The 27,681-nt window shown below is 34.9% G+C and overlaps 1 protein-coding gene and 1 long non-coding RNA gene across 3 annotated transcripts in view; one reads left to right on the top strand and one right to left on the bottom strand.

Moving 5' to 3' along the window:
• LOC121410344 (FYVE and coiled-coil domain-containing protein 1-like) overlaps positions 1-27,681 on the top strand; it is a 64,405-nt gene that overhangs the window by 9,764 nt on the left and 26,960 nt on the right. For both annotated transcript variants that reach the window (XM_041602366.1, XM_041602365.1), the window contains exons 2-7: positions 11,285-11,374; positions 11,849-11,968; positions 12,620-12,738; positions 14,925-15,031; positions 15,875-16,103; positions 20,347-20,574. In XM_041602366.1, coding sequence (XP_041458300.1) covers positions 11,332-11,374; positions 11,849-11,968; positions 12,620-12,738; positions 14,925-15,031; positions 15,875-16,103; positions 20,347-20,574 — 846 coding nt within the window. In that variant the 5' untranslated portion in view covers positions 11,285-11,331. The remainder of the gene's footprint in view (positions 1-11,284; positions 11,375-11,848; positions 11,969-12,619; positions 12,739-14,924; positions 15,032-15,874; positions 16,104-20,346; positions 20,575-27,681) is intronic.
• LOC121410345 lies at positions 651-2,818 on the bottom strand. Its single transcript, XR_005969321.1, has 3 exons — positions 2,650-2,818; positions 1,817-2,032; positions 651-791 (listed from the first exon to the last, which is right to left on the bottom strand). It is a non-coding gene; the product is annotated as an uncharacterized LOC121410345 (long non-coding RNA).

Raw genomic sequence — 27,681 nt, 5'->3', positions numbered from 1 at the left:
TCTAAAGCCCCTTTCACAATTGGTTGCGTGACTACTTACGACCCTTCACCGTTGCAATTCTGTGCAACATATATTGTGACCAAGTGATCGCAAACAATCACACGAGCAATTGTGAAAGCCCCTTAAGATAGAGGTTCAGGGTTGCAATATGGTTTTAAGTTAGGTTTAGACCTTACTGGTTGAAGCTGTTCATAAGATTATGGTGTGGAATTTGCCAGAGCAAATGTCATGGAACCCGTCAACACAGCTCTCAATAAAAGGTAAATATTTAGCGAGAAAAGGGATACAAAATAGTGCAAGAACCAAATATTCAAAATACTTCTTTGGATTTAAGTGGGTTTTATTAAGTAACATTAAGGTAAACTTGATCAGATCTAAAATTACATAGTAACACATATTGAACTTCAGTGTATATAAAACATATTATATCCCACACAAAATAAATACTGGTTCATAATTTCAAATAGGATTACATTACCACAATTATGATAATACTATTATGATAATAAATATGACACAATTCCAACTGGGAACAATATTCTCTGCTTTTGGTGTTTATGTAAAGCTAAAAATAAGGACAATCTTAAAATTACATTAGTGCCAATATAAATTAACATTTATCCAACAATTGCACTTTCATGAATATACAACCTGTTATACACTACTATATTTGGTTTCCATGGCAATTACATGATCCCTAACTTAGCTGGAGGGATTTTCAACCCTTATCTTTTATTTTGTCACACAAAAACTGGCCATACAGAGCTTGCAATTCAGGTGGTCTCAAAGAGCTGGAAAGATAGAAATAAAATAAAGTAATTTCAACTATTTGAAGCTCTGCACCTCTTTTGCTACTGAAACAAATCAAATCATTTCAACCTTCAGTTTAGAAGCAAATACTTTTAAATATATTAAAGTTAAATTAATTGCAACTAATTCAATATCATAAAGGGAAAGTTCACTCTGAAAAAAAGTTGGTCGTAAAAATAGCAGAAAAGTAATACCAAAAAAAATATTGGTGAATGTATGAGGAAAAGTTTCAAAACGTTATTTGAATTTTAAGTATTAGATTTGTGGCGTCATAAATGAGCAGCTGCCCCATATGTTTTGTAATATAAAATTCATGAATTCAATTTTTTTCAATGGTTCCTGATGACTTATTTTTGTTTTCTTTTCATGTTTGGGTGTGAAATGTTTTGTCTTTGAATATATACAAAAGGAATAGTAAAACCAGTTTCAATTTTCTTAGAAAATTACAATTTCTTGACTTTTTACCATTTATTATGCAGAAATGCTGCTCGCACATGACATCACAAATCCAATAATTGAAATTCTAATAACTTCAATTCTTTGATGGATTTTCCTCAAACCTTTGTCAATATTTTTTTATTATTTTTTCTGCTGTTTTTACAATTAACTTTTTGTCAGGGTGAACTTTCCCTTCAAGCTCACTTGAACGATACTTGGTATCATCTATATGTGTATGACATAAATGTTCCTCATGAATTAAGCATAACCCCTACATACCCAAAATTAATTTAGAATGTTACAACTTCTACTTAACCTAAACATGTAGTAGTTACTCACATTTTTAAGAAGCAATTTTGAATTTTTATGAATACAATGCATATATATAAAAAAAGTTAATTTTTTTTTCAATTCAAACAATGTATAAAAGAAATAATAAGTAAATGTTCAATTCAATTGTTCTTTCTTCCATTTAAAGAATTTGAAAATACCAAGAAATAAAAATAGAAATTTGATATGCCTGCATGAAGTGCACAAATTTGATTATTATCTAAGAAGCTGTACTTACCTCATCGATCAAGGGACTGCTGCTCTGATGCCCAAGTCATTGGAACTCGGTATCATTTCTGCTCGTGAAAGAAATGGAAAGGCCATCGCTTGTCGAGTATGAAATCTCTTCTCCTCATCCCGGGTGTAGGTGGTTGGGACCAGCCCAAGTGCTTGTATCCTCCAGAAGACCCGTTGTTTCCAGTGGAATTTGCATTTTAAAAAGCTGTGACAGATACTGACAGGTAAAAAAATAAGAGACATGTTTTTCGATAAGAAAAAGCAAGTTTTAAAATTTAGATTTTTATAAAAACAAGTTTTTCAATTTCGGTACAATACATTTTTTCAATAAACTATTCCATATCGTAAACTTCATAACTTACAAATGTATTTCCTTAATTGGTTTAGATGTTGGTTGGAAGCACCACCCCCCCCCCCCCCGCGGCCTGAAGGGCGTCAAGGCTGGTTACTTTAATTGGGAAGCGCATTCTCAGACCACGCAGTCACTGTCCTAATGATAATCAGCTTAGTGATATTAAAACACTTTTTAATAAGTAGAAGTGTAAAAATACAAAAATAGCACACTCTCGCCATTGGAAAATGGGAAATATTAACTAAAAATAAGTAAGTTGACTTCGCTCTAGTTGAGCCGACTGCCTCACTCAGTCACAATCACAGCACAGCCGGTCGTCCAGCTGGCCGGCCGGCGAGGCGAAGCACCGCATCGGTGTCCTTTCCAGGTGAACTATCTCAAAAAGTTTGCATTAATTATCAGTTTTGTAAAATGCAATAACTTTAAATAAGTACAGGAAATGTGAAAATGGAATATGAAAATACAAAATAGCACACACTCACCATCAAAATATGTAAAGTGACGGAAAAATCAACTCAAATTTGCAAGTTGTAAGATTAATGAACACGGCTCGCCGGCGGTATCGGATTATTCTCGTTGCAAGGGAACTCGCTATATTTTCTTTCAAAATAGCTCAAAACGCACTGAAATGTCAATTTTTCTGTCGAGAATGTATTGAAGAAACATGGATTATGCGGGAAAATACTATTGAAGTAAAGTTTGAAATTTTATTTAATGAAATTTTGAAGAAGAATTCAAGTGGTCGAGTTGTCCGATTCAGAGCCAACCCTGGACAACTCGACCGGGACGAGTTGTCCAGGGCAGCGGGTCGGGCTGTCCAGGGTCGGGCTGTCTGGTGGTCGGGCTGTCCGGACCCCAAAAACCAGAACTGCATTGTGGGTAATAATAATTAAAATGAAATACAAAAATGCAGTCTAGCCTCCCCAAACGCCTTAATTATGAAAGAGTATGAACGTAGCATTTTCTCTATCGTTTTTCTTTTGATATACAAACATTTAATCTATTTTTAATGAATTATTTTAATCAATAAAGTCATGTGATCTTTACTTACGCCTGTCCGGCATGCTTTGCGCGCGGTTGAATTACTCTCATGTGCCCTGTATCAATTACCCAGCTAACGTTACCCAGTGAGTATGACAGAGGAAGTAGTGCGAGTGGATCGTAGTATTAAACCGAGATAGGATCATTGTCATAGGGATTTGTATTACTGAACAGCAAATCAAACTTCCACCATGAATAATTAGACCCTTCCTACAAAAGATGAAAATTTAAGGGAATTTTTGCGGAGATCATTTTTTGTTGTCATTGGAGCGTTTGAATTTGCATCTTGTGATTGTGAAATACCGTATTTTGGTCAAGTTGAAAATGTACTAACATTAGATATGTTATCCTGTCCACAGGAAAGTTGTAAAATTCGCCAAATTACTTATCAGCTTTATTTTACTATATTGTTCGATAAAGGCTTACTTTGTTTAAATAGATTAAGGTTGGGGGGTCGGGTGTCCAGACACTTTATCGTTTTTGAAGCCTTCTTTTTGTCTGTGGATTACACTAAAAATATGAATTCATTACTTGTACGGTACGGTAATCATCTTCTATTTTGATCTTTATAATATTTCCTAACATTTTGTACTAAAAATTTATGAAACTTCACTTGTAATTTTTTCCACATGACTTTCTAAATTGATTGTCCGTACACATAACCCGTCCGGTCACACAACAACTGGGTATACAATATATTTGACCCTTTTCATCATTTTTCTGCTCAAATTCTCTTTGGAAGGATGTTGCACAATTTTGAGCATATTTGAAATTTTTTGATGTGTAAATACACATGTTCTGTATTTACAAGGCTGGTCAGTATGCAATTATGAAAAATTCTTTCTTTGTTCAAAAGAAAAAATAAATCAGTTGAAATGGGTGTCCAGGAGCAAAAAAAAAGTCAAGGTAAAAAAAAACTGGTTTTCCGTCTTGGCATTTTCCTCTAACAGTGACAATGAGTAACTAATGGAAAAGGAAAAAAGTAATTGAGCTCCTATCCACTGATCAAGAAAACCAAATTTTGTTTATAGCATATTACAATTTATGAAAAAATATACACAACCAAATAATCATCATAAAAGTGATTACCGGTAATCACTTGATCGATTCATTTGACAATAAATTCAATTTATTGCGATGCGAGCACCACAGGTGTTAATATCGGTGAAGAAAAGTAAAAGGATGTTGTACAGGCTAGCATAGTCACTCAATTCTTAAGGGGGCTGTTAGTTATAATACATCCTTATTGCATAGGATTTTTAGGGACAGTGATTTTCTGCAATCGCGGAAAACGGACGGAATTCACGGAAATGGCCTTTTGAAACAGAAAGTGGCATTTCAAACGGAAAATCACGGGAAACATATTTTTCCTCAAAATACATAGAACAGCAACATAAATTACTCCAAAATCTCAACAAAATACGAATATTAAATGGCCACAAAACCTCACAAAACACGATCTCACTTCACCGCAATCACAACAAAATCAACACATCGTGACTGCTCTTCACTCCTTCACACCTTGACACTCGATCTTACCCTCGCCCCGGTCCTTCCCGGCCGCTCTGGCAGGTTACAGTCGATCGGCCGTATCCAAAACATTCACATGCAGGTCGTGTTTTGCTGTCCTCTATGTTTGAAAATGTACAGCACGATCTTGAAATCCAAAATGGCGGATAGAATGAAATCGTTGACTGCTCGAAACAATGTCCAAAACCCCCCAAAATTATCTGTAAAAGTTCATTCAACAGTGAAATAATGCTAGAAATGTGAAAGGTGAGGATGTATTCATGTTAGATAGATGTATAAAAATATTTTTTGTGCCCGCATAGATCCGATTAGAGCGGATTCTACTGCGTTGTTGGTACAGTGACATATCCAAATTTTCACCAGCGCGAGCGTTACATGTACATGTAACTTGTGTTGTTGCTACTGGATGGGTAAACGGAATTGTCACTTTTCCGTGTGTACAAAGTCTATGGGGAATTCCGTTTTCTGACATGCCGAAACGGAATTTAAGATTTTCTGAAACGGAAAAGGCAATTTTTTTAAACGGAAAATCACTGTCCCTAGATTTTGCGTAGAATTTACTATAGGGGGTACAGAGCTGACTATCCAAATCTTCTGATGATTTGGTGCTGTTGGATCAAAGCAAGTAATTAAAAGAAGACCCTAATTTGCTAAAATCCAAGAAGAAAAAAAAAGAAGGAATTAATTGCCTTGCAGATCACATTGGTATTCCAAACTCTTAGCACATTTTGGCACCTTCTGTTGCTAAGAGTCCCGTCCTTTCATTTTGACGTATGCAGACTCTTCCCACAAGTCAGTGGGACACTATGCAATTCAAGAAACAACATGAATAATGAAGGTGGTCCCATTTTTGTGCACCTACAAACTGAACTTAAGATTGAACATGAATTTCATTAAATTATCACAAAATTTTCATTTGATTTTGTTCCTTGTGTTCTTAGTAAGTTTGTCCAAAATCCGAAAGTAGGGCCTATGCTTAAATCTACATGATTTTCTTAAAAACATTTTGTGATTAGTCATTTTCAAATTGAAACATAAAATGGTGCCCCATGTGTGTGCACACATTAACTTTACAAACAATTCTGGGCTCTTGGGAAAAAGGGTACATTTTGAGTCTGTTACATTAAATGTGTGTTATTCAGTGTTATTTCACCAGTTGGGCTCAGAATTTTTAGTGAATATGGTATATATGTCTATGGATTGCAGGTGTAAATTTTGTGGTTGTTGCATGACTTCTTTTATCAGATTTATGCAGATTTTCATACATTTATGTGCAGACAAGGGACACTGCACTACTGGTAGCCAAAAGGGTCAAAATTAATAATCTCAAAAATAAAGAAACTCTCAGAAATAAATGTAGTATCTCAGAAATACATGCAGTCATTCAAAAATAAATACAGTCTCTCAGAAAAAATTGCTGTTTCTTAGAAATGAATTAACTTCCTCAGAAATAAAAGTAATATCTCAGAAATATAACATTCAGAAATGAATACATTACTATGGAATACTACATAAATCAGAAATAACAATTTTTAACCAGAAATGGATATAATTGAGAAATAAAAGACAACTCAGAAATTGATCTTGTCAATCATAGTAAAAAGATTTTAGAAATATAAGACTCATTCAGATTTATTTTCTTCTTCTATAATACTCCACATGGTGTACCGTAAACCCCATCAGCAATTGTACATGCCACCATGCAAACCTTCAAAAAAAAATATTGTAATTGAAATAGCAGTACATTTTAGAAATAAATGTCATAGATAATGTTGCAAACAAAACAATTTCAAGAAATGTGAAAACTCAAGAAATAAAGATAACTACAGAAACAAATGCAACCACAGAAATAAAGACAACCACAGCATCTTAAGTTTACGCAGAATTAAAACAATTGTTGGAAAATTAACAAGATTTCTCAAAAATAAAGAAACCTTTAGAAATAAATATACCGTAAGTAACGGTGTATTAACCGCACCCGTGTATAAACCGCACCCCCAACTTTGGACTAAAAAAAAAAAAAATCTTATATTTACATGCATATTTGAGGTACGAAGAAACAAAAACTAAGTTTAAGATTTCAAAGTATCCAAAGAGGTTATCGGTATGCGGAAATCTGCTGTTCTTGATAAATCTACAAATGTTAGAAAGAACAGTCCCGACAATTTTGGCCAATTACACACTCACTCACCTCACAGTCAAAGTGTACACACACACAGCACTGCCATTACATTGCAAACTACGATACAGTACCAGTCATGCCAGTACATTTTATCAAATCATAATCTGTGTCTTTCCCAGCGTAGGAGGAAGAAACATTCACATTTCTTGCATCACAACCTCACAATCACTTTCAGAAATTTGATGTCTTAGCATGAATTTTGGATACGGGATTACAGGAAGGTTCAAGAAACAAAGAAATTGACATTTTTTCCAGTTGTTTTTTACGGCTTCGTGCCGTCTGTCTCCTGCGTGGCTTGCATGGTATTCATGAAAAGCAAACAGGAAGGAAAAAAAAAAGCTGGCGCGAAACGGGACTTTGAATAGCGCCAGCTTAAGTCGCACTATAACCATAGTACAACGCAATCTACGCTCGAGCTCACTCAATTGTCGCTCAGCGCTAGCGGTGACAAAATATTACCGAGATGCTTGGCGTCTCTTTTAACTTAGCCAGGGAACTTCACTACTTTGAATCGAGAATAAAGTAAAAATTAGTGTCATGAAGGTGGGTGCGTTTGTTATGGAAATATTTAATTAATCGCTTCCCATTACCCGCGGCTCATACCCCTCAAAACGACATTGCCTGGGCGGCTACGCCCGGCCACTCGATGTGTTGTGAACTGGCAGACATCGTACATGTACGGGAGGGGTTACGGCGGGCTGGCTCAGACCCGTCACCGTGTATAAACCGCACCCCCGACTTGCTTCTATCCCGCCGAGAAAAAGGTGCGGTTAATACACCGTTACTTACGGTAGTATCTCGTTGTCTTTCAGAAATAAATGCAGTCTCTCAGACTCTCATAAATAAGTTAATTCAGTGATAACATATATTCCTCAATCCTGCAAAAGTATGCAAATCTGTGTTTGTGTTTATTTCCAAGAATTGTTTTAAAGATAAATGCCAGTTGTGGTAACGATCTCAAAATGACTTTTTACAAAATATAATGACCACCCAAGTGTCTGTTTGTATGAACAAAAAATATGTGCCAAAGGATTCTGGAAGATATTGTGTAATTGCTGAGAAATAAGCAAAATAAGCGCAAATTCGGTCACTTCCGTAGGGTCTTTATTCCAGCAATAATAATACACTGTCCCACATGTGCCAGTCTGTGTTGGCAATCTTCAGTGTGATCGTTTTCAGCTTAGATTGTATGATTCACAACGTTAAGTTTATGCAACTGTACCAGATCTAGATCCACGATGATATAGTAATATTTAACCTTGGTTTTACAGACTTTCTCATGAAATCAATGTTTTACTGAACTCCTTTCATTTACGTAAAATTTAGATTCTGCGGTTGTCTTTATTTCTGTGGTTGCTTTTATTTCTGTAGTTATCTTTATTTCTAGAGTTTTCTTATTTCTTGAAATTGTTTTGTTTGTGAGAATATCTATATCTAAGTGATGACATCCATTTGTAAAATATACTGCAATTTCAATTACAATATTTTTTTCTGAATGAGTCTTATATTTCATAAATCTTTTATCTATGATTAACAAGATTTATTTCTGAGTTGTCTTTTATTTCTAAATTTTATCAATTTCTGGTTAAATACTTTTATTCTGACTTATGTAGGCCTACTATTCATCCATAGTAATGTATTATTTCTGAATGTTATATTTCTGAGATGTTAGTTTTAATTCTGAGGAAGTTTTATTATTTCTAAGAAACTACAATCTTTTCTGAGAGACTGCATTTATCTCTGAGATACTACATTTATTTCTGAGAGTTTCTTTATTTTTGAGATTATTAATTTTGGTCTCTTTGGCTGCCTATACTGCATGGACTCGGGGGGTGTTACACCCACAAATGTAATAATCGCCCACAAATGTAATAACGCCCACAAATGTAATAACACTTTACCCACAAATGTAATAACACTTTACCCACAAATGTAATAATTTTTGATCGCCCACAAATGTAATACCGGTAACACTTTACCCACAAATGTAATGATGCACTTTACCCACAAATGTAATAATGACTTTACCTACAAATGTAATAAATTTGAAGTGATTTTTGGCGAATTCGTTCTAAACTAATATCCTATAGTAATGCGTTCATATAGCACAAAAGCACAAAGTCTTTTTTCCAGACCCGGTTAATGAAAAATTACAGTACAAGTCCAAGTCTTTTTCCAGACCCGGTTTTCAAAATTATAATATACGTCCAAAGTCTCTTTTCCAGACCCGGTTAATTAAAAAATTACAATGCAAGTCCAAAGTCTTTTTTTCAGACCCGGTGGTTTCAAAAGTTATATATAATATACGTCGGTGAGGGGTAAAGACAACACTCTAAGCCCAAGCATTTTAAGTGAGTTTAATTTCGAAGATTGGTCTCAGATGTCATTTTTAAAAATATTTCTTTATCTTTTGAATAACCGGGTCCAGACGAAAGACTAAGCATAATACTCGTGTTATTCCACAAGAATAAGAATATAAGTCTTTTGTTTTTAGGATTGTTTAAATCATTTTTAAATCACCGGGTCTGGAATAAAGACAACGCTCTAAACATGTGCCTTTCTACATGCATGGTCTTAATTTGGAGGATTGTTGGTTCTTAGATTCGTTGTTGGGGGTTGAGTTTTATTGATTTTTTATTCCTGAAATAATTGTGTCTGGAGGAAAGTCGATCTTCGACAATCGGTCTTCATGTTGTTCCACAGTAATTAGATTATTGGGTATTCGTTTTAGAATATTTGTAAAAACTAGTTTATTTTTCAAATAGTAACCAAGTCTGGAGAAAGGATGTCTGCTTTACCCTCGCGTTATTACAATGTTTTGTAGGGGTAGTAGTATTATTTTAAAAAAGACATATTTTTACTGGGTGAAACTTTGGAAATTTGGTCTTAGATTCGAAGTTTTTCAGTTACTTTTTTTTAATAGCCGGGTCTGGAGGAAAGAGTACGTTTTAAAACTTGTGTTATTCCACGAGAATAAGAATATAAGGTCTTATGTTAGAAGATTTTTTTTCGTAACTGTTTTAGGTCTGGAATAAAGACAACACTCTAAACCTCTTTTAAAACAGGTTCTTAGGTTGAAGGTTTGTTTGGTCTTAGACTTTGATTTTTTTTAAATTCTTACTATTAGCGTTTTTTTTTGAAGAAAAAATGGTAGGGCTGAAAGACTACGCTATATCCAGCATTAATAAGATTATGGGGTCTTTATACTGTTTTTAAACTGTTATTCATAATGTTTAAATAACAGGTAACCGGGTCTGGAGAAAAGACTACGTTTGATTCTCAATTTACTCTTAGTGCATATATTCACAATATACACCGTATAAGTTGAAACAACAACAAAGACATTAATTCCACCAGTTTTAATTAACTGGGTCTGGAGAAAAGACTAAGCTCGATTCCCATTTTTTCCACAGCAATATCATTATTGTATCTTAGTTTGGACTTATATTATAAATTTTGAAATAACTGGGTCTGGAAAAAAGACTTTGGACTTATTAAAATTCTTGAAACAACCGGGTCTGGAAAAAAGACTTTGGATTTATATTTGTACTTTGATGTTTTATTAACCCGGTCTGAAAAAAAGACTGCACTTTTGTGCTATATGAACGCATTACTATAGGATTTTAGTTTAGAACGGATTCGCCAAAAATCCCTTCAAATTTATTACATTTGTGGGTAAAGTCATTATTACATTTGTGGGCGATCAAAAATTATTACATTTGTGGGTAAAGTGTTATTACATTTGTGGGCGTTATTACATTTGTGGGTAAAGTGTTATTACATTTGTGGGCGTTGTTACATTTGTGGGCGTTATTACATTTGTGGGTGCAACGGGGGGGGGGGGGGGGGGGGGGGCTCCACACCATATTACAACAAGTGAACATTTCATTACATGGAAACAATGCCTGGAAAATTACTTTCTAGTCGGCTGATGGTATGGTACAATCAATCTGTCATGAATATGACAATTCCAAACGTTTTGAAAAAATGATTATTGAAATCAATTTATTCTAAGTGAAGTTAGAACAGCGATGAAAATTTTGCTGATGTTTATGTTGCCATCTTAAGGTTTTTGTTTATTATCCTTGTCAAATGAGCTAGTAAAGCTGAGTAAAGTTTGCAAACTAACAGTGCATGTGGTATACATCTACACAGGCAAAGTAGTGGCATCACTGGCCTGGCATGCATTCAGCAACAAAGAGCAGAAAATAGGGCCTACTTTAGTTTTTGAAAGCTAGTCAGATGTACACTACAGACATAATCTCTTCACAATGAGAAGAGCATAGGAAAACTGTTACTCGGAAGCTATACATATGCACATCGATCTGGTAAGAAAACTTATTTCAACATTTCTTTCTTCACAGAATAAACACAGGTTTTTTCAAGGAGAGATAGCAGAAAGAACATCATCATGGCACTTGGTAGAGCGCCAAAGATTATTTCAGAAGTGAAAGGTATTTGAGAAGTACATTACAAACCATTTTGACTTAATTTTCAATTTTATATTCAATGCATTTCTGCATTCATTATTATGCAAATTATTACAAAAACAGGTCTCAGATTTCAGTAAACTCAATTATTAAATGAGAAAAATTGAAAGGGTATTTGGACATCTAAAGCAAAAATGATAGAACATGTAGGGCAATCAATGGGGCTACATAGAACATGATCTTGATGGCCTGGTATTGATATAAACCATGAAATATCTTTGTTCATTTTATAGAGATGATAGTATTTTTCGATTATTTTATTGTACTGTTTTGGCTTGGTAAAATGAATAATTAAGGGGAGCTTCTTTCATGCTATTTTGGAAGATTTTTGTATGAAAACGTTCCACTGAAAAGGATTGCTGTACCATGGATCAATCTCATAACCCATACCTTATATTCGTCTTTTGATATCTCAAGCATGTATTTTTTTTTCTTTAGAATTTATCCAAGATCTGAAAAGAAATTATGAAGACACTCAACTGCCTGTTTCAGATGACAGTGTTCCTCTTCACAAGCTATGTGCAAAGTTAGAATACATGCTCCAGATCGACATGAAGCGTAAGTAAACTTCTTTCGTTGTTTAATGATAATTGCAGATGGGTAAACTTGGGTAAAATCATGTTGTAGAGATAATAATGGGAAAATTAGATAGTCTTGGAGAGGGTCTGATATTGGCAAAGAGGTTCCAGGAAATCATTACATTTAACTGATATTCTAGGGTTTTGTATTATGATGGGTTCCAACTATATAGTTAGTTTATTTTAGTTAATACAAATGAATAATTTTTTCCCTTTATGTGTGCGCATTTTTGACCAATTATGATATATTCCACCTCCATCAAAATGCCATCAGCTTTTAATTGGATTCACATTTTGTTAGGAGACCCCAATTATGAAAGTGAAAAGATGAAAATATGTGTGCTCCCACACTGTATTATGCACCTACTGAGTAGGAAATAAATTTTCTAAAAGTTTAATCCAAAATTGATAAATGCTGATCAATGCTCTTTATTTTTTCGAATGGGGGGCATTTTCATGGAAAAAGATTCGGTGATCTCACTATTTGTGTAAGCTATTATTATATTGCATCTTTGGCTGAGAGCGAATTTTGTCAATAAAAATAACTATTGTTTCATGAAACACTCCCTGTATACTTTTATATATATATATATATATAATTTTTTAAAAAATCTTTTTCAAATTACTAAAGCTTCAGCAAGGTCTGGAATGTTTGCAGGCAAGAAAGACTATTGGGATTATATTTATCAGTGCCTTTATAAGGTCAAAGGACTTGATGATGGAATAAGATTTGTCAGAGCTAAAAGTGAGGTATGTATCATAAAGCATAGAGGACTTTAAATGACTTAAAAGTGACTTTAAATGTGCTAAGCTAAATAAATGACAAAACATTCATCAAATCACTATCTATTCAGTTGTTCATTTTACTTTAGCACTACTCATGTCTTATCAGCTAATATTAATATTAATGATGATAATAATAAGAACATCATATTTACCCAGTGCTTCCAATTCAGTACCTTAAAAATTAGAATGTTATTATTCCCCTGGCTTTAGCTCGGCTGACTTGGAGCTCAAGCATTTGGGGAATTTGTTCCTACACTGGGAATTCATTTTACTACACCTGCATAGAAAGTGGTAAATCAAAGGACATTGGTACTGTGGTGGGATTCAAACCCGAGACCTCTTAGTTCATAGTCTGGAGACTTATTCATAGTCTGGAGACTTATCCACTCATCCTCAACACCTTTACATTCTATGAGAAAAGGAAACAATACTTGCTTGTCTTTAGTTTCCTCAAAAAATTGCAATTTATAACACAATATATATTCATTATTGTTATTCAAGCTATAGAATTAATTGTTAATTCTTAATTAAGTGGTCTGTCTTTGACAGATCACCTCTTAATTTCGTCAGAATTTTCTTATTTTTATTATTTATTTATTTATTTTTACGGATTTTCTTGTCGCCAGGTTATCTCAAAATGGACATGGTCAATTTCATTGAATTTCATGTCATCTATAGGATCTGTCATGGACACGTCAAAATAAGCTTTTCAAGGTCATCAGGTCATGATGACGTCATCTAGGCGCCATTTTGTAAAATCACATTATCAATTATCAAAAATCAATCAAATTTACATCACATCAACTTCAGGTCAAGGGTCGTTGGGTCATGTCATCAAAGGTCACCTGGAGGTCACGACGCACGCGTACGCGCGCGTCAAAATTTTTAAATGCTCAAAATCACTTTTTGACCAAACAAGAGTATGTTTCAGGTCATTTTAAGCAAGTGTGCGCGCGCGTTTCCGCGCGTAACGCCTTAACGCAACGCAGAAACACCGTTTTTTTTAACATCTTTGCATTGATAATAAAATTCTGAACAATTTGATACCTTGATCAATCTTCTACGACCATTAATGACGAAATTAACACCCGTTGAAGTTTGCAGCACGTGTGCGCGCGAGCTCTCACTATAGGCCATATATGGGCAAAAACATGCCTATTGCAAATTCACTGTAGCTCTTTAAATAGTCCGTTGACCCCCAACTTTTTTTTCATATATCGATAGAGTATGAATTGTAGATTTGATTTCATGTTATCAATGTTCCTAAATTATATCATGACGTCATCAAAATGGCGCCTAAACTAAAAATTTCATTTTTTCAAAAATGACGTCATCAAATTTATGCAAATTTGGTTGTAACTTCTCGAATATAGATCGTTTTTCGCCCAGATTTTGATATGTTGTAGTTTAGACTGTACTCTTTCTCCTTAGTTAACATGAATTTTCGTTTTGAGAAACGCATCATTGCGTAAAACAGCAATGAAAAGAGGCATGTCATTTTTCTTCATTTTGCGTGTAATCTCTATGGGACATGACTTTTTCTCAAAACTAGATTCGACATTCCTCTATTTCGTGAGCCATATCTCCATTTTTTCTAGTCGGGTTTCCCTGAGCTTTTAGTATGTTGTAGCTGAGATTCTAAGCTTTCGGAAGTGTGCCCTCCATTTTTTGATCAAATGCCAGGATCATGCCCGTATTTGGCTTGCAAAATTTGAATTGTAATTCTCAAAATTGCTTACGTGTAATCTCTATGGGGAATATGCTAGCTCAATGGATAACGCAGTTGACGTGTTGGTCCGTATTGCTGACGTGTAGGTCCGTGTCGCTGACGTGGTGGTCCGTGTAGCTGACGTGTAGGTCCGTGTTGCTGACGTATTGGTCCGTGTTGACGACGTGCTCTGCCGGCATGATCCGTGTAGATCCGTGTGAAGCTGCCGTGTTGATGCCGTGTTCACAGTCATCTGGGGCAAAACTATCCCGGACCTCCCCGGATCATGCCGGCATTGCCGTGTTGATCCGTGAGGATCTGTGTCTATAAATCATGATGGCGAGAATAAAGACAGACCACCTAATTCGTCCGCATGACGAATTAAATTCTAGTTAATTCTTAATTCTATTAATTTTTATGATTTTTTTATGCACTTTAATAGGTCAAAACATCTCTCGGACGTGGGAGGGCATTTATCCGTTACAGCCTTGCCCATCATAGACTTGGGGATAGTCTTCAGCAGTGCTTCAATAATCAGAAAATTACAAGGTAATTATAAAATAAATATATATTGCAGAGTGCTGGTTTATTAATGCATAGTTAAGTTGATTATTATTATTAGTAAAGCCATTATCCTCAGTTCCACTTCAGATGAAAGAACACAAATGTGAAAAACAGACTGCATGCCAGAAAATATCTTTGAATTACTTCGAGGGGTGCATTGCGCCACACCCCACTCCTCCACACACCGAGGCCATCGGGACGATATTTGCTTTACACTGAGCTGTGATTTACATGAAATGGCTTAGGCTTGATTTTCATTTTGTTAATCATTGTCATGCTTGGAAAAGGTGTGGAGAAACAAGTATAAAAATAAAAAATGCAATGTAAACCCACTTTAAATGATAAAAACTTAGTGAAAAAGTGCTAGAGATGTCTGATATAAACTTTGGTTCAGATTCAGTTATGTCCTCAGATCCAGCAGGCACAAAAAGGGTAAAAGTTGTGTATACTAAGTGATAGAATTTCAATTTGTGTTTCAAAATTGTCAGAAAATGCTTGAATGTATCCGTTTTATTTCAATTGACTAAAAGTGCAAGGGAAATGTGTGAGAAATGTGTGAGAAATGTTTCGCAGGGTAAGTATGATTTCACCCTTTCCCCTTGACACAGCGTACAAACAGGCATTTCTGCGCAAACAGATTTCTGCGAGCTTTACGAAAATGGACAGTGCTCACTCAAGTGTATCATTCTGTCAAAACTATTACTTTCATTGGATAGATGAGACCCAAACCCAGGATTGTATGTGAAAAAATTACCCACATGTTGTATATTTTTAAATTATATACAATAATTACAACTTTATTTTTTTATACATTTCATCTTTTTACAGCGCTTGGTACAATCCAAATTCATTACTACTCAATCCCAGCCTCTATGGTCCGTTGGTTAATGACCTGTATGACCTCAATGACCTACAGTTTGACCTGGCTCCATCAGGTCATGACCTTGATGCTGCATGGCCAACCCATTCACGTCATGTAATGGGTCCATCACCAGGGATGTACAGTTCATGGCAGCCACCAAGTAGGACAGAGAGTCTCAGCAGCTTAAGCTCACAGGTAAAACTGTTTGATACGATGAAGTAATATATTATCTTTATTTCTGGTGTCCTGCCAAGGCTTATTTTTCTGTTTGAAAATATATATTTCGTTCAGTAACATTGGATCTGGTCTTTGTCATATTTGAGAAGGGTTGCTATCAGAGTTTAAGAAAAATTGTTATTCTTATTTTTGGCATCATGATTTGTGTTTGTTGCGGTGACACCTTTCTTTGATGTTCCAAATTGCAAATTATTAATCTGCTATGTCACTTTTTTTTTGACCTGGTTGCACTTTGCAATGTACAATTAAGCATACTGACTGCATGGAAATTTAAGGTCTGTAAATTATGATTAAGAATATGACCACAAAGTTAAATAGACTTTATAGAGAAATACTCCATTCATGTCATCACATACCAGTGCAAGTTTAGATTACCTTCTTTATGAATTTGATTAAAGGGCAGTTTTAGGCAATGAAATTGATAGTCACATACTGATTACTTGTAAGTTTATACTTTCACTAAGAAAATTGTGATATACTGCTGCTTTGTGTAGTTATAGGTCTGCAATCGTCTCAAAGGTGTTTGTTTTTAATTACCCTCTTCCCTTCGTCCTAATAAAACCCAAGTTTGCTTGATTATTTTCAAAGGTAGTGCTATCAGTTATAACCAAGGCTTTTGATAATAATAATAATGATAATAATGATGATATACTGCACAGGTTCACCTTTCGGTGCTCATGGCGCTTTAAAAAAGGCCCTGCTATTATCATTACCCTGTATGAGCTAGGCAACCGATTAAGACGCACACAGCTTTTTGATCGTAATTACTTCCTGCCGGTACCCATTTACATCACCCGGGTCAAGTGCAGCACACAGTGGATGAATTCCTTGCTGAAGGAAATTATGCCATGGCTTGGATGTGTACCCATGACCCTCTGGCTCTGTTTTAAAGTCTGAAGACTTATCCACTTTGCCACAACACTCCATACTTAGTTTCCTGTAGATGCTTTCTAAGGGAAAGTATGAGCAGCATAATTGAAATAGCAATTGTTTGCTTTCTAATTTTGCTGTATTTAATATTCCTTTTTTTATTATATTGATAGCATTTAACAGAATTTAGAATATTTTCATTCCCCCCTTCTCTTCCGTAAGTGCATTGAAGACAAGTTAACTTATGACATCCATGAGGGACCCTGTATGTGACAAAATATTGGTTAAAGATTGGGGAGAGATGAGGTTAAATAAAGAACAGGAATTGCATTGTTTTCACACAATTTAGAGTTCATATTTTAATTTAATGCCCAACAAGTGAGTGAAGCAACTTTATCCCAAATCTAACCATTATATTGTGTCATACTTGCATTTTATGTGTTCTTGGTGATAAATATCAATTACTTCAGCTTTTGTAATTAGCACATGCATGCACATATTTAGAAGTGTACTTGTATGATGTATAAATTTCTGCAGAAATTTACAGTCTTCAGGGGCCCGTTACAGAAAGAGTTGCAATCAATTGCAACTCTAAAAATCATGCGCAACTTAATTTTCAACCAATCAACAGCGCGCATTTGGGACTTGTGTTTAAACGCAACTCTTTCTGCAACGGGCCCCAGCTCTTTTTGATAAAAAACTCTATCAGAAGTAAATATATGAATCAATTCTTCACTTTTTCTTCTAAAATGCTGGGAATTGTGTGCAGGATCCATCACTTGTCAAGTGTGCTATATTCAAAGATTGCTTGAAAGCCTTGAATAAGGAAGATTTACTAGGAAAAATATATTGAAAACATCAATGAAAAGGCATTCCGTGAAAAATGTTTATAGTGATATGTAGAATTTATGATTTTATAAGAGGAACTCTCTTTTTAGGTGGTCTGTCTTTGACAGATCACCTCTTAATTTCGTCAATTTCTTCTTTTTTATACCTTTATTTATTTATTTTTAACGATTTTCTTGTCGCCAAGTTATCTCAAAATGGACTTGGTCAATTTCATTGAATTTCATGTCATCTATAGGATCTGTCATGGACACGTCAAAATAAGCTTTTCAAGGTCATCAGGTCATGATGACGTCATCTAGGCGCCATTTTGTAAAATCACATTATCAATCATATCTCCATTATCAATTATCAAAAATCAATCAAATTAACATCACATCAACTTCAGGTCAAGGGTCATCAGGTCATGTCATCAAAGGTCACCTGGAGGTCACGACGCGCGCGTACGCGCGCGTCAAAATTTAAAAATGCTCAAAATCACTTTTTGACCAAAGTAGAGTACGTTTCAGGTCATTTTAAGCATTTCAAAATTTTGCGCGCGTAACGCCTTAACGCAACGCAGAAACACCGTTTTTTTTTACATCTTTGCATTGATAATAAAATTCTGAACAATTTGATACCTTGATCAACCTTCTACGACCATTAATGACGAAATTAACACCCGTTAAAGTCTGCAGCACGTGTGCGCGCGAGCTCTCACTATAGGCCATATATGGGCAAAAACATGCCTATTGAAAATTCACTGTACATGTAGCTCTTTAAATAGTCCGTTGACCCCCAATTTTTTTTTGATATATCGATAGAGTATGAGTTGTAGATTTGATTTCATGTCATCAATGTCCCTAAATTATATCGTGACATCATCAAGATGGCGCCTAAACTATAAATTTAATTTTTTCAAAAATGACGACATCAAATTTATGCAAATTTGGTTGTAAATTCTTGAATATAGATCGTTTTTCGCCCAGATTTCGATATATGGTAGTTTAGAATGTACTCTTTCTCCTCAGTTAACATGAATTTTCGTTTTGAGAAACGCATCATTGTGTAAAACAGCGATGAAAAGAGGCATGTCATTTTTCCTTATTTTGTGTGTAATGTCTATGGCAAATGAATTTTTGTCAAAACTAGATTCGACATTCCTCTATTTCGTGAGCCATATCTCCATTTTTTCTTGTCAGTTTTCTTTAAGCTTTTAGTATGTTGTAGCTGAGATTCTAAGCTTTGGCAACTGTGCCCTTCATTTTTTGATCAGATGCCGGGATCATGCCCGTATTTCACTTGCAAAATTGGACTTGTAATTCTCAAAGTTGCTTACGTGTGGGTATTCTCTATGGGGAATATCGTGGCTTTGACTGCTTTCTAAAGGGCGTGGGTTCGAGTCCTGGTGGGTGTTTCATAAAGCTGTTCGTAAGATAAGAACGACTTTAAGAACGACTGGTGATCCTTTCTTTTGGTAAATGGTATACACCATAGGCGATGGTTTAGCGCGTAAGAAAGGATCACCAGTCGTTCTTAAAGTCACTCTTAACTTACGAACAGCTTTATGAAACGGCCCCCTGGGGTGAACAAGATGATTTTTTTTTTCATTTTTTTTCTTTTTGCCACTTCTTACATGATCCTTTATGATAATTAAAAGGTATAAAAGTTTAAATTTAGCAAGATAAAACAGATTATAATTGCTTTTTTCATATCACTTGTGTTTTGCGTGTAATCTCTATGGGACATGACTTTTTCTCAAAACTAGATTCGACATTCCTCTATTTCGTGATCCATATCTCCATTGTTTCTTGTCAGTTTTCCCTGAGCTTTTAGTATGTTGTAGCCGAGATTCTAAGCTTTCGAAAATGTGCCCTCCATTTTTTGATCAGATGCCGGGATCATGCCCGTATTTCGCTTGCAAAATTGGAATTGTAATTCTCAAAATTGCTTACGTGTATTCTCTATGGGGAATATCGTGGCTCAATGGATAACGCATTTGAATTGCTTTCACAGGGGCGCAGGTTCGAGTCCTGGGGTAAACAAGATTTTTTTTCCCATTTTTTTTTCTTTTTACCACCTCGTACATGATCCTTCGTGATAATTTAATGGTATAAAAGTTAAAATTTCGCAAGATAAAACAGATTATAATTACTTTGTTTCATATCACATGTATTGTCATACATGAAAGAGACCCTTTTAACAGTGCTTTATCATCTCCCGTCTTTCACAAGTATTCCATCCATAATGAATATTCCGTCGTCATCATGAAGATCATATTGATCTGCATGAACATGGTAATAGTGATTACGATGGCGAGAATAAAGACAGACCACCTAATTCGTCCGCATGACGAATTAAATTCTAGTTTTTTCTTTTTTTGCTTGATTAGAGCAAGTAATTGCCTTTGAATCTGATCCACTGTAATGAAGAAACAATTAATTAGTATCCCTGATAGTCAAATGATAAATGCCTATATATATTTTTGTGTTCTTTATCGAATTAGCCTAGTACACTAGATGGCTACCCTAGTCCTACTGCAGAGTCTCGTCAAATCATAGGAGAGGAAAGAGCATTACATCAAGCACAGACAGAGTTAGAAGAATGTGAACAGGTCAATCGTGAATTACGCAAACGCATCATACAGCTAGAGAGTGATAATGATGATATGCATCGTCTTGCCATGGAAACAGAAGAACGATTGAGTAGCACGCAGTCAGATTTGGAGAGAAAGGTATGGATTGAAATATATTACTTAGAAATCAATGAAAATTATGTTCTGTAAATGTTAAAATACAACGTAGGTGGACTGGTAATTCATTGTTTTGTAATATTTCACAAAGAAAACAAAGCAAGGGAAAGAGAGGGGGAAGGTGGGAGGGAGGGAAAGAGAGAGACCATAGGGGGTATAACATAAAGTCGATCGATCAATCAATCAATCAGTCAGTCATTCAGACAGTCAAAATTAACAAATGATTGTAATTGTTTGATATGACATAAGTAAGCTTAATTGTGTAATTGATTGTATCTTGTGTTACAAGACCCTTGTGAAACAACTTTTTTTCCCTTGGGATGGTGGCGGGTAGCAATGGCAACATTATTATTTTCTTTTTCTGTTCAGCACTCCTGTCAAAATGGATTGCTTTTGTTATTGTATATGATCAATTTACTCTATCACAATTAATTAAAAGGAGAATAAAGTGTATAAAAATGAATTAAGGTTCAAGTTCAGATAATTCCTTCCAGGTTGAAAATTTGTTCCTAAAATTCAAATTGCAAACCAATGAATTTGATCAAATAAAAATGCAATTTTCATATTTGTGTCAATAAGTGTGTTGCTAGTTACAAGTAAACTGGATTGCATGCTTAGATATTAAAAAAATGAAGAAATTTATTCCATGAATGTATGATGGGTGACCTAAAGCTACACACTTTGTTTACAATTGATAAAAACTATGTCAATTTTGATATTTGAACAAATGTGACTCATCACACCGAAAAGAGAGACAAGTCGGAATTTTTCAAATCCGATTTTTCTAGTGATTATTATTCCTCATTTATTTACCTTTAATTTGATATATTACTCGACTCTTAAGAGTAAATATTAGTGGAGATATTAGCCTTAGAATGCAAGAAGAATTGGGCTCTTGAAAATAAAAATCAAGAGAAAAACGCCTTCGAAGTTTGACTTCCGTTTTGACCCTGCTCCATGAAAAAATCTATTTTGCCACCGCCGAGCTACCCGAAATGCCCTAGTAACCGCTTGCCAAAAAAGGCAAAACGATTAAATAATGAGAAGGCTTGCATTGAGAACAATAGTCAACTTGCAAGTAAGGCGCGACTGCAAGACGAAACAACGTTCCATGTCAATCAGTTATCTTCTACACATCATTGGTTAAACCGGGGTTCTATGATAATCTTCGTGAAAGAAAAAGAATGTCAAGATCTCCCTAATTAATGAAATAAAAGGTGGGGATAAAAGGTTGGCCCTAAAACCATGGAGGAGGGAGTATTCCAATGATTTTCATTGTGCCATCGGCTTGTTTGAATATCGATGGCGTTTACTCTCACCCGGACTCTTGACATGTAATCTATCAAGCGAGTCATTAAGACCTGAACTTAAACCGCATGTTCTAAAAAAAAATATCCCTTGTAAAATGCTAAGATGGGCCTTCAAAATAATTTGTACATGTACCTCACCTTTACTAATGGCTTGTGTGCTCATGTTTTTTTAATACTTAATGTCAGATTGAGAAAGTGAGAACAAAAACGTGAATAATTTGATCAATATCGTCTATTACCGATCATGAGGGGAGGGGGAATAATTTACATCATTGGAATGATTCAAAATTAGTACAAAATACATACATGTAAAGGTATATTAATGAAAAAAAGGCAATATAAAAAGGGTTATAGTGATTCTAAAAGTGATGCTGAAAAAAACCTTGATATAAACGTCTTAATTCTACAACAAATAGAGCGAGGAAGTACCCTGAGTAAAGACCCGTCATAATTATTTTCAACAGAGGATTGATTAGGGGAGATACTCTTTTTATATTTTTAAATAAATGAGTGCACACCTAAAAAAAATAAAAACATAATAATAATAAAAAAACTAGAATTTTAATTCGTCTTACGGACGAATTAGGTGATCTGTCTGTCAATCTCATGATAATGATCTATTTTTATATAATGATCACCATGTCAATGCAGATCAATATGAGCATCATGATATTAAGCGCAGTTTTATTAATGAAAGGACATGTTGAATACTGTTGAAAGACATTATTTGAAAGAAAAGGTTGTAAAAAAAATTTCCTTTTCTAAAGAATGACAATTCAAATTTAGCAAGTGATAACACGAAATAGTGAGCAGTGGTGATGAAATCAAGAATCCAGTTTTGAAAAATTTAAATCAGTATCCATAGACTAGATTTTTGGTTACCTCATGAACAATCATGACCAAATGACCTTTCATCTCTTACATTACGATAGGTAGATTTCATTGCAAGATATTATGCAAGCATGTCCTACATAGCAGGATGGAGAAATTGCTTAGACCAAGTGAATAGAAAGCAAAGCAATGAACACTGATGGAGGTATTTGGAATGCGTTCAGCATGTTCTTATAACAATACTTGGCCAACTCTGAAATACCAGTTGCTAGTACACGCATTGTTGTTTTTATGCGTGTATTTTGAAACGCACAATTCAAAAGAAAAATCAAGACATCAAGGTTGTTGCTAATATCTCATTAAATATAAAACAATCATGTCACTTTAGTACGAATGAACTTCTTATCATGCGCAGAATGGAACCACAAACTGGCTTAAGGGGGTTACACGCAAAATGAGACAAAATTTAATAAATAAAAAAAAAATAGATCCTGATGGGTTTCGATCCAGGGACCCTCGCATTGCAAGGCAGATGTACTAACCATTCGACCACAGTAACTGCCATACACTTTCAAGGCAACGATGAAATATAACCTCAAATTGAATTTTTCAAGTGCAAGTTTTATCATAATGATATACTTTTATACATTCTTAATATTTATGATGATGTTTTGCTTAAAATGATAAGATTGTAAAATAATTTGGAAGAATGTAAAACCAGCTACAAGATGTAGAAAACCGGGCCAAAAACGACCAATGATTACGGAGTTATAGTCATATTTCCAAAATTATTAAAACGTCAAAAAACAAAATTGGAAAATTTTAGTTCTGACGAAAATTTGATGACGTTATGATAAAATTTATTGTCAAATGTGACATGAAATCACATCTACAAGTCCTATTCTATCCGAATATAAAAGAAAATTTGGGGGTCAACGGACTATCTGAAGAGTTATATAGAATTTTGTAAAAGCATGTTTTTGCACATTTTTGGCCTATTGTGAACGCGCGCTTGCGCGCGTAATTCAAACTTTGACGGAGGCGCATTCCTTCATTACTGGTCGTAGAAGGTCGGTTAAGGTATCAAATTATTGGGAATTTTATAAAGAATGCATTGATGTAAAATAAAGTGCAGTTGTGCGTTGCATAAGGACGTTACGCGCGTAAACGCGCGCGAAAACCTGTGAGCGCGCAAATTCCTGAAATGCTTAGAATGACCTGAAACGTACTCTACTTTGATCAAAAAGTGATTTTGAGCATTTTAAAATTTTGACGCGCGCGTACATGCGCGTCGTGACCTGTAAATGACCTTTGATGACATGGACAGTTCACCCTTGATCTGAAGTTAATTTGATGTTAATATTGTTAATTTTTGATGATTGATAATGGAGATATTGTTGATAATGTGATTTTACAAAATGGCGCGTAGATGACGTCACGATGACCATTTGACGTTGAACTTGTTTCGTACACATCGTATGATAACTGTCCATAATTGATAATATTTTGATGAAAATTGATTGAATAGTTTTGATGATTTTGGTGGAACAAGAAAAGGGTGGAAAAAGAAAAATAAATAAAAAGAATAAATAAATAAAGAAATAAATAAAAAAGAAAATTCGTAGAAACACAAGAGGTGATCTGTCAATTGACAGATCACCTAATAAAATAAAAAAATTGAATAAAATGAAATAAAACAAAAATCTGAGACATGACAGGACGATGTCCTGAATGCCACGCTTGATCGTAACATTAATTTTCTAGAAAAGTATTAAATGAGTGTAAAATTAATGTTCTTTTCATTACAAGTTTATATGAGACGAACTGAGTTATCAAATAATGATTGATATATATTATGTAATTATAGATTTATTGCAATTTTTTTCTTCCTTGAAATTTATCAAACCAATGAATAAGTAAGAATAGCTTTCTTTATGATAACTATCATTCTCATACTGGCAATGATCGAAATAAGCGAAGGGTGTGGTTTGTTGAAAGAAAGTTCAAGTTCCCCTGTTAGTTATCCCTCGAAAATGGGATAATTTCCCCTCCGAGTCCCCAACACACACACAGGTCAGGCCTTGTTTACAATCTTGCCTTTAGAATCGACTTGACCGTGTTCCTTGTCAATAGGCCTACACTGCTATGCGAAGAATGAAAGGGAAAACAACGGGGATTTCTCCCCCTTTCTTTTGTTACCATAAGAAAGCGCTAGAATGAAAAGAACTTTATTGATTTTTTATTTCTTTTAAAGACATTTTACCATGTAAATGCATATCCGCCAACCGACGTTGCCAAGATCGATACAGAGGCGTATAATCATCATTATCACGGGTATCTTGAGTGGAGACTCCAATTCTATACTCATTTCCCGTGAAAAAAATGAACTCGTGGAATCATTTGTTTTTATATTACCAAAGGTTTTTGAAATAGATATCAATAAATAAAAGAATTGATATAATGTTCATTGTTGTCAGTTTACTTCATTTCAAGAAAGTTTCTGATAGAAAGATTGATTGAAGAGCCTGTGTATATCTATTTTTAGTTCCATGTTAAACCTTAAAACTAACCGCTATTTTAAATCGAATTGCAGGTATGATAAAAATGTTAGGCAGCCCGGTTGTGTTTAAAGTTTTCTGTTTTTTCTTGACCGTTTTCGTAATTTTCCAATCGAACTTTTGACGCATTCCATTCTACCTAAATTTCCCGCTGTTAATAATTGTTTGCTATTTTGTCATCTTTGTTGTTTATTTCCCTTTCTTACTAATCACACTAGCAGAGTATTTTTGAATGATTTGTTCTCACATGTTCTTCTTCTTTCCCACTTTGTATGTTTTTCTTACTTTTTCATAGGCGGATCCAGCTTTTGGCGAAGGGGGGGGGGGGGTTGTAATGAAAGCTGCTTTGAAGAAAATTTTGTATATTTGATTTATCTGAAAAGCCATCAAATGATTTATTGTGTTAAAACTGGAAAATTTCATTGGGTCTGAGGGTCAGACTACTTGAGTGAGCACACACACATTTTCTATGTATTTACACTTTGCATGTATAGTATATGTGCTATGTATGCCTTGTCTGAGGTTTTCTTTTGTTAGCGCCATCTCTTGGCAAACTGAGGTAATGTGAAATTGGAATCAGTTCTGGAGATTCTGTTTGAGTTTTTGAATCAATATAAATCTAAAGCATCCTACATGGGATTGCCCTAATTAAGAAGATTTTTGGAGGCAAAGAGGTCAGTAGAAACATTGATTCATTTATTTAAGAAATACGAATTTTATAATGCAAAAAAAGTTGATTTTAATCTGGTTGGATTGACATGATAAAGCTATTGTGTATTAATTGTAATTGATGATAGGAGAATATAAAATACATGAATTTCTCAGGTGAAAGTTAATGTATCTTGAAACTGGATTACGATTTACATTCAGGTAGAATATTTAATTTATCATAAATGATGTAAAGGTTTATTGCTCTCATACTTATGACTTTCCTATCATTTTGTTTATACCAACAGTTTTCACAGAATTATTTGCAATTGCTTCATGTCAAATTACATAGAAGAAAATGAACGAAGAATTAAAGGATGGCATGAAATTAACATTCCCGTCGAGACCTTTGGTTTTTGTTATTAAACTCTCGAACAAGTCTTCAGCTACAGGCGTACTGCCGAGTGGCGCACATATTTTTGTACTTCACCGGCGCCATAAAATAAAATTTTGAAAAAGGGGTAAAGTCTGAACCTGTCAAAAGCTCTTCTTTTCTTGCCTTTATTTTTTAAGCAGCGCCTTTTCTTTCTTTTCTCAAATATTAGGAGAGGGGGGCGTGCGCCCCCTCTTCCCCCCTGGACCCGCCATTGTTTTTTCACTTTCCCTTTCCCTTCCATTTCTCCTCCCCCCTTTCCTCGCTTTCTTTCCCTTTCCTCTTTTTGCTCCCTTTCTTCCCCCTCCCTTTTTTTAAGATATGGCGATGAAATCAGCAAGGGCAGCCTGCCCCCCTGCCTGTTACACCAATGATATTATTTTAAGGGAGGAAAATGGAAATTTTAGAGAAAGGACAACAAAAAACAATAAAAGCTGTACGATATTTTTCTGTTGTCACTGTATAAAACCGATCCCCTCTCTCCTGTCCTTGTTTTCACTTATTCCTTCCAATCCCTCTCTCTTTCTGCTCTGTTTTCATTTATTCCTTCCCATTCCTCTTTCTTTCAGCTCTGTTTTCGCTTATTCATTCCCATCCCTCTCTCTTTCTGCTCTGTTTTCGCTTATCTCTTCCCATCCCTCCCCCTTAAAGAACGGCTGTGATAAAAAAAATAGAAGATCGAATGGGGAGAAGAAGGAATTATATAGAACAATAACAAAAATAAGAGGGAAAAGTTAAAGGAATAAGACGTTGGGATGAGCAAGAGAGAGAAGGAAAAGGGCAAGAAATGAGGTAAAAAAATTGGAGCAGATCGACAAGGTAGGAGAAAAAGAAATGGAGGGGGAGGAATAAGATCGTAGGGATGAGCAGGTGAGAGGAAGAAGGAAAACAGAAATATACTAAAGAGGAACGAAATAAAAAAAAGAAGAGGAATGAGGCGGTGGGTGAGGGAGGGAGAAAAGAAAGAAGTAAAGAAGAAAACCGGCAAAAAGAGAGAAGATCGAACGGTGAGAAGAACGAAAAAAAGAATTATATAAATAGAAACGAAACAGATGAAAAGGGGAAAATATGGTAAAAAAAGGTGGAGGGTTAACAAAGGGGAGAGAGAAGGAGGAGAAAATAATCGACATAGAAAAAAAGAGAGGAACGAAAGGGGAGGAGAACGGAAAATAAAAGAGGAATTAACGAATTAGAATTAAATAAGAGAAAGGAGTTGAGGAAGAACAAGGAGGGAGATTTAGAAAGAAGAGACCACATTATCTGAATGAGAAGAGCGAACGAAAAGGGGGAGAGGGGAAGAAAGGTAGTA

Source organism: Lytechinus variegatus, chromosome 3, assembly GCF_018143015.1.
Source record: "Lytechinus variegatus isolate NC3 chromosome 3, Lvar_3.0, whole genome shotgun sequence".
In the NCBI taxonomy this organism is placed as follows: Eukaryota; Metazoa; Echinodermata; class Echinoidea; order Temnopleuroida; family Toxopneustidae; genus Lytechinus; species Lytechinus variegatus.
This window is presented reverse-complemented; position numbering and strand designations above follow the sequence as displayed.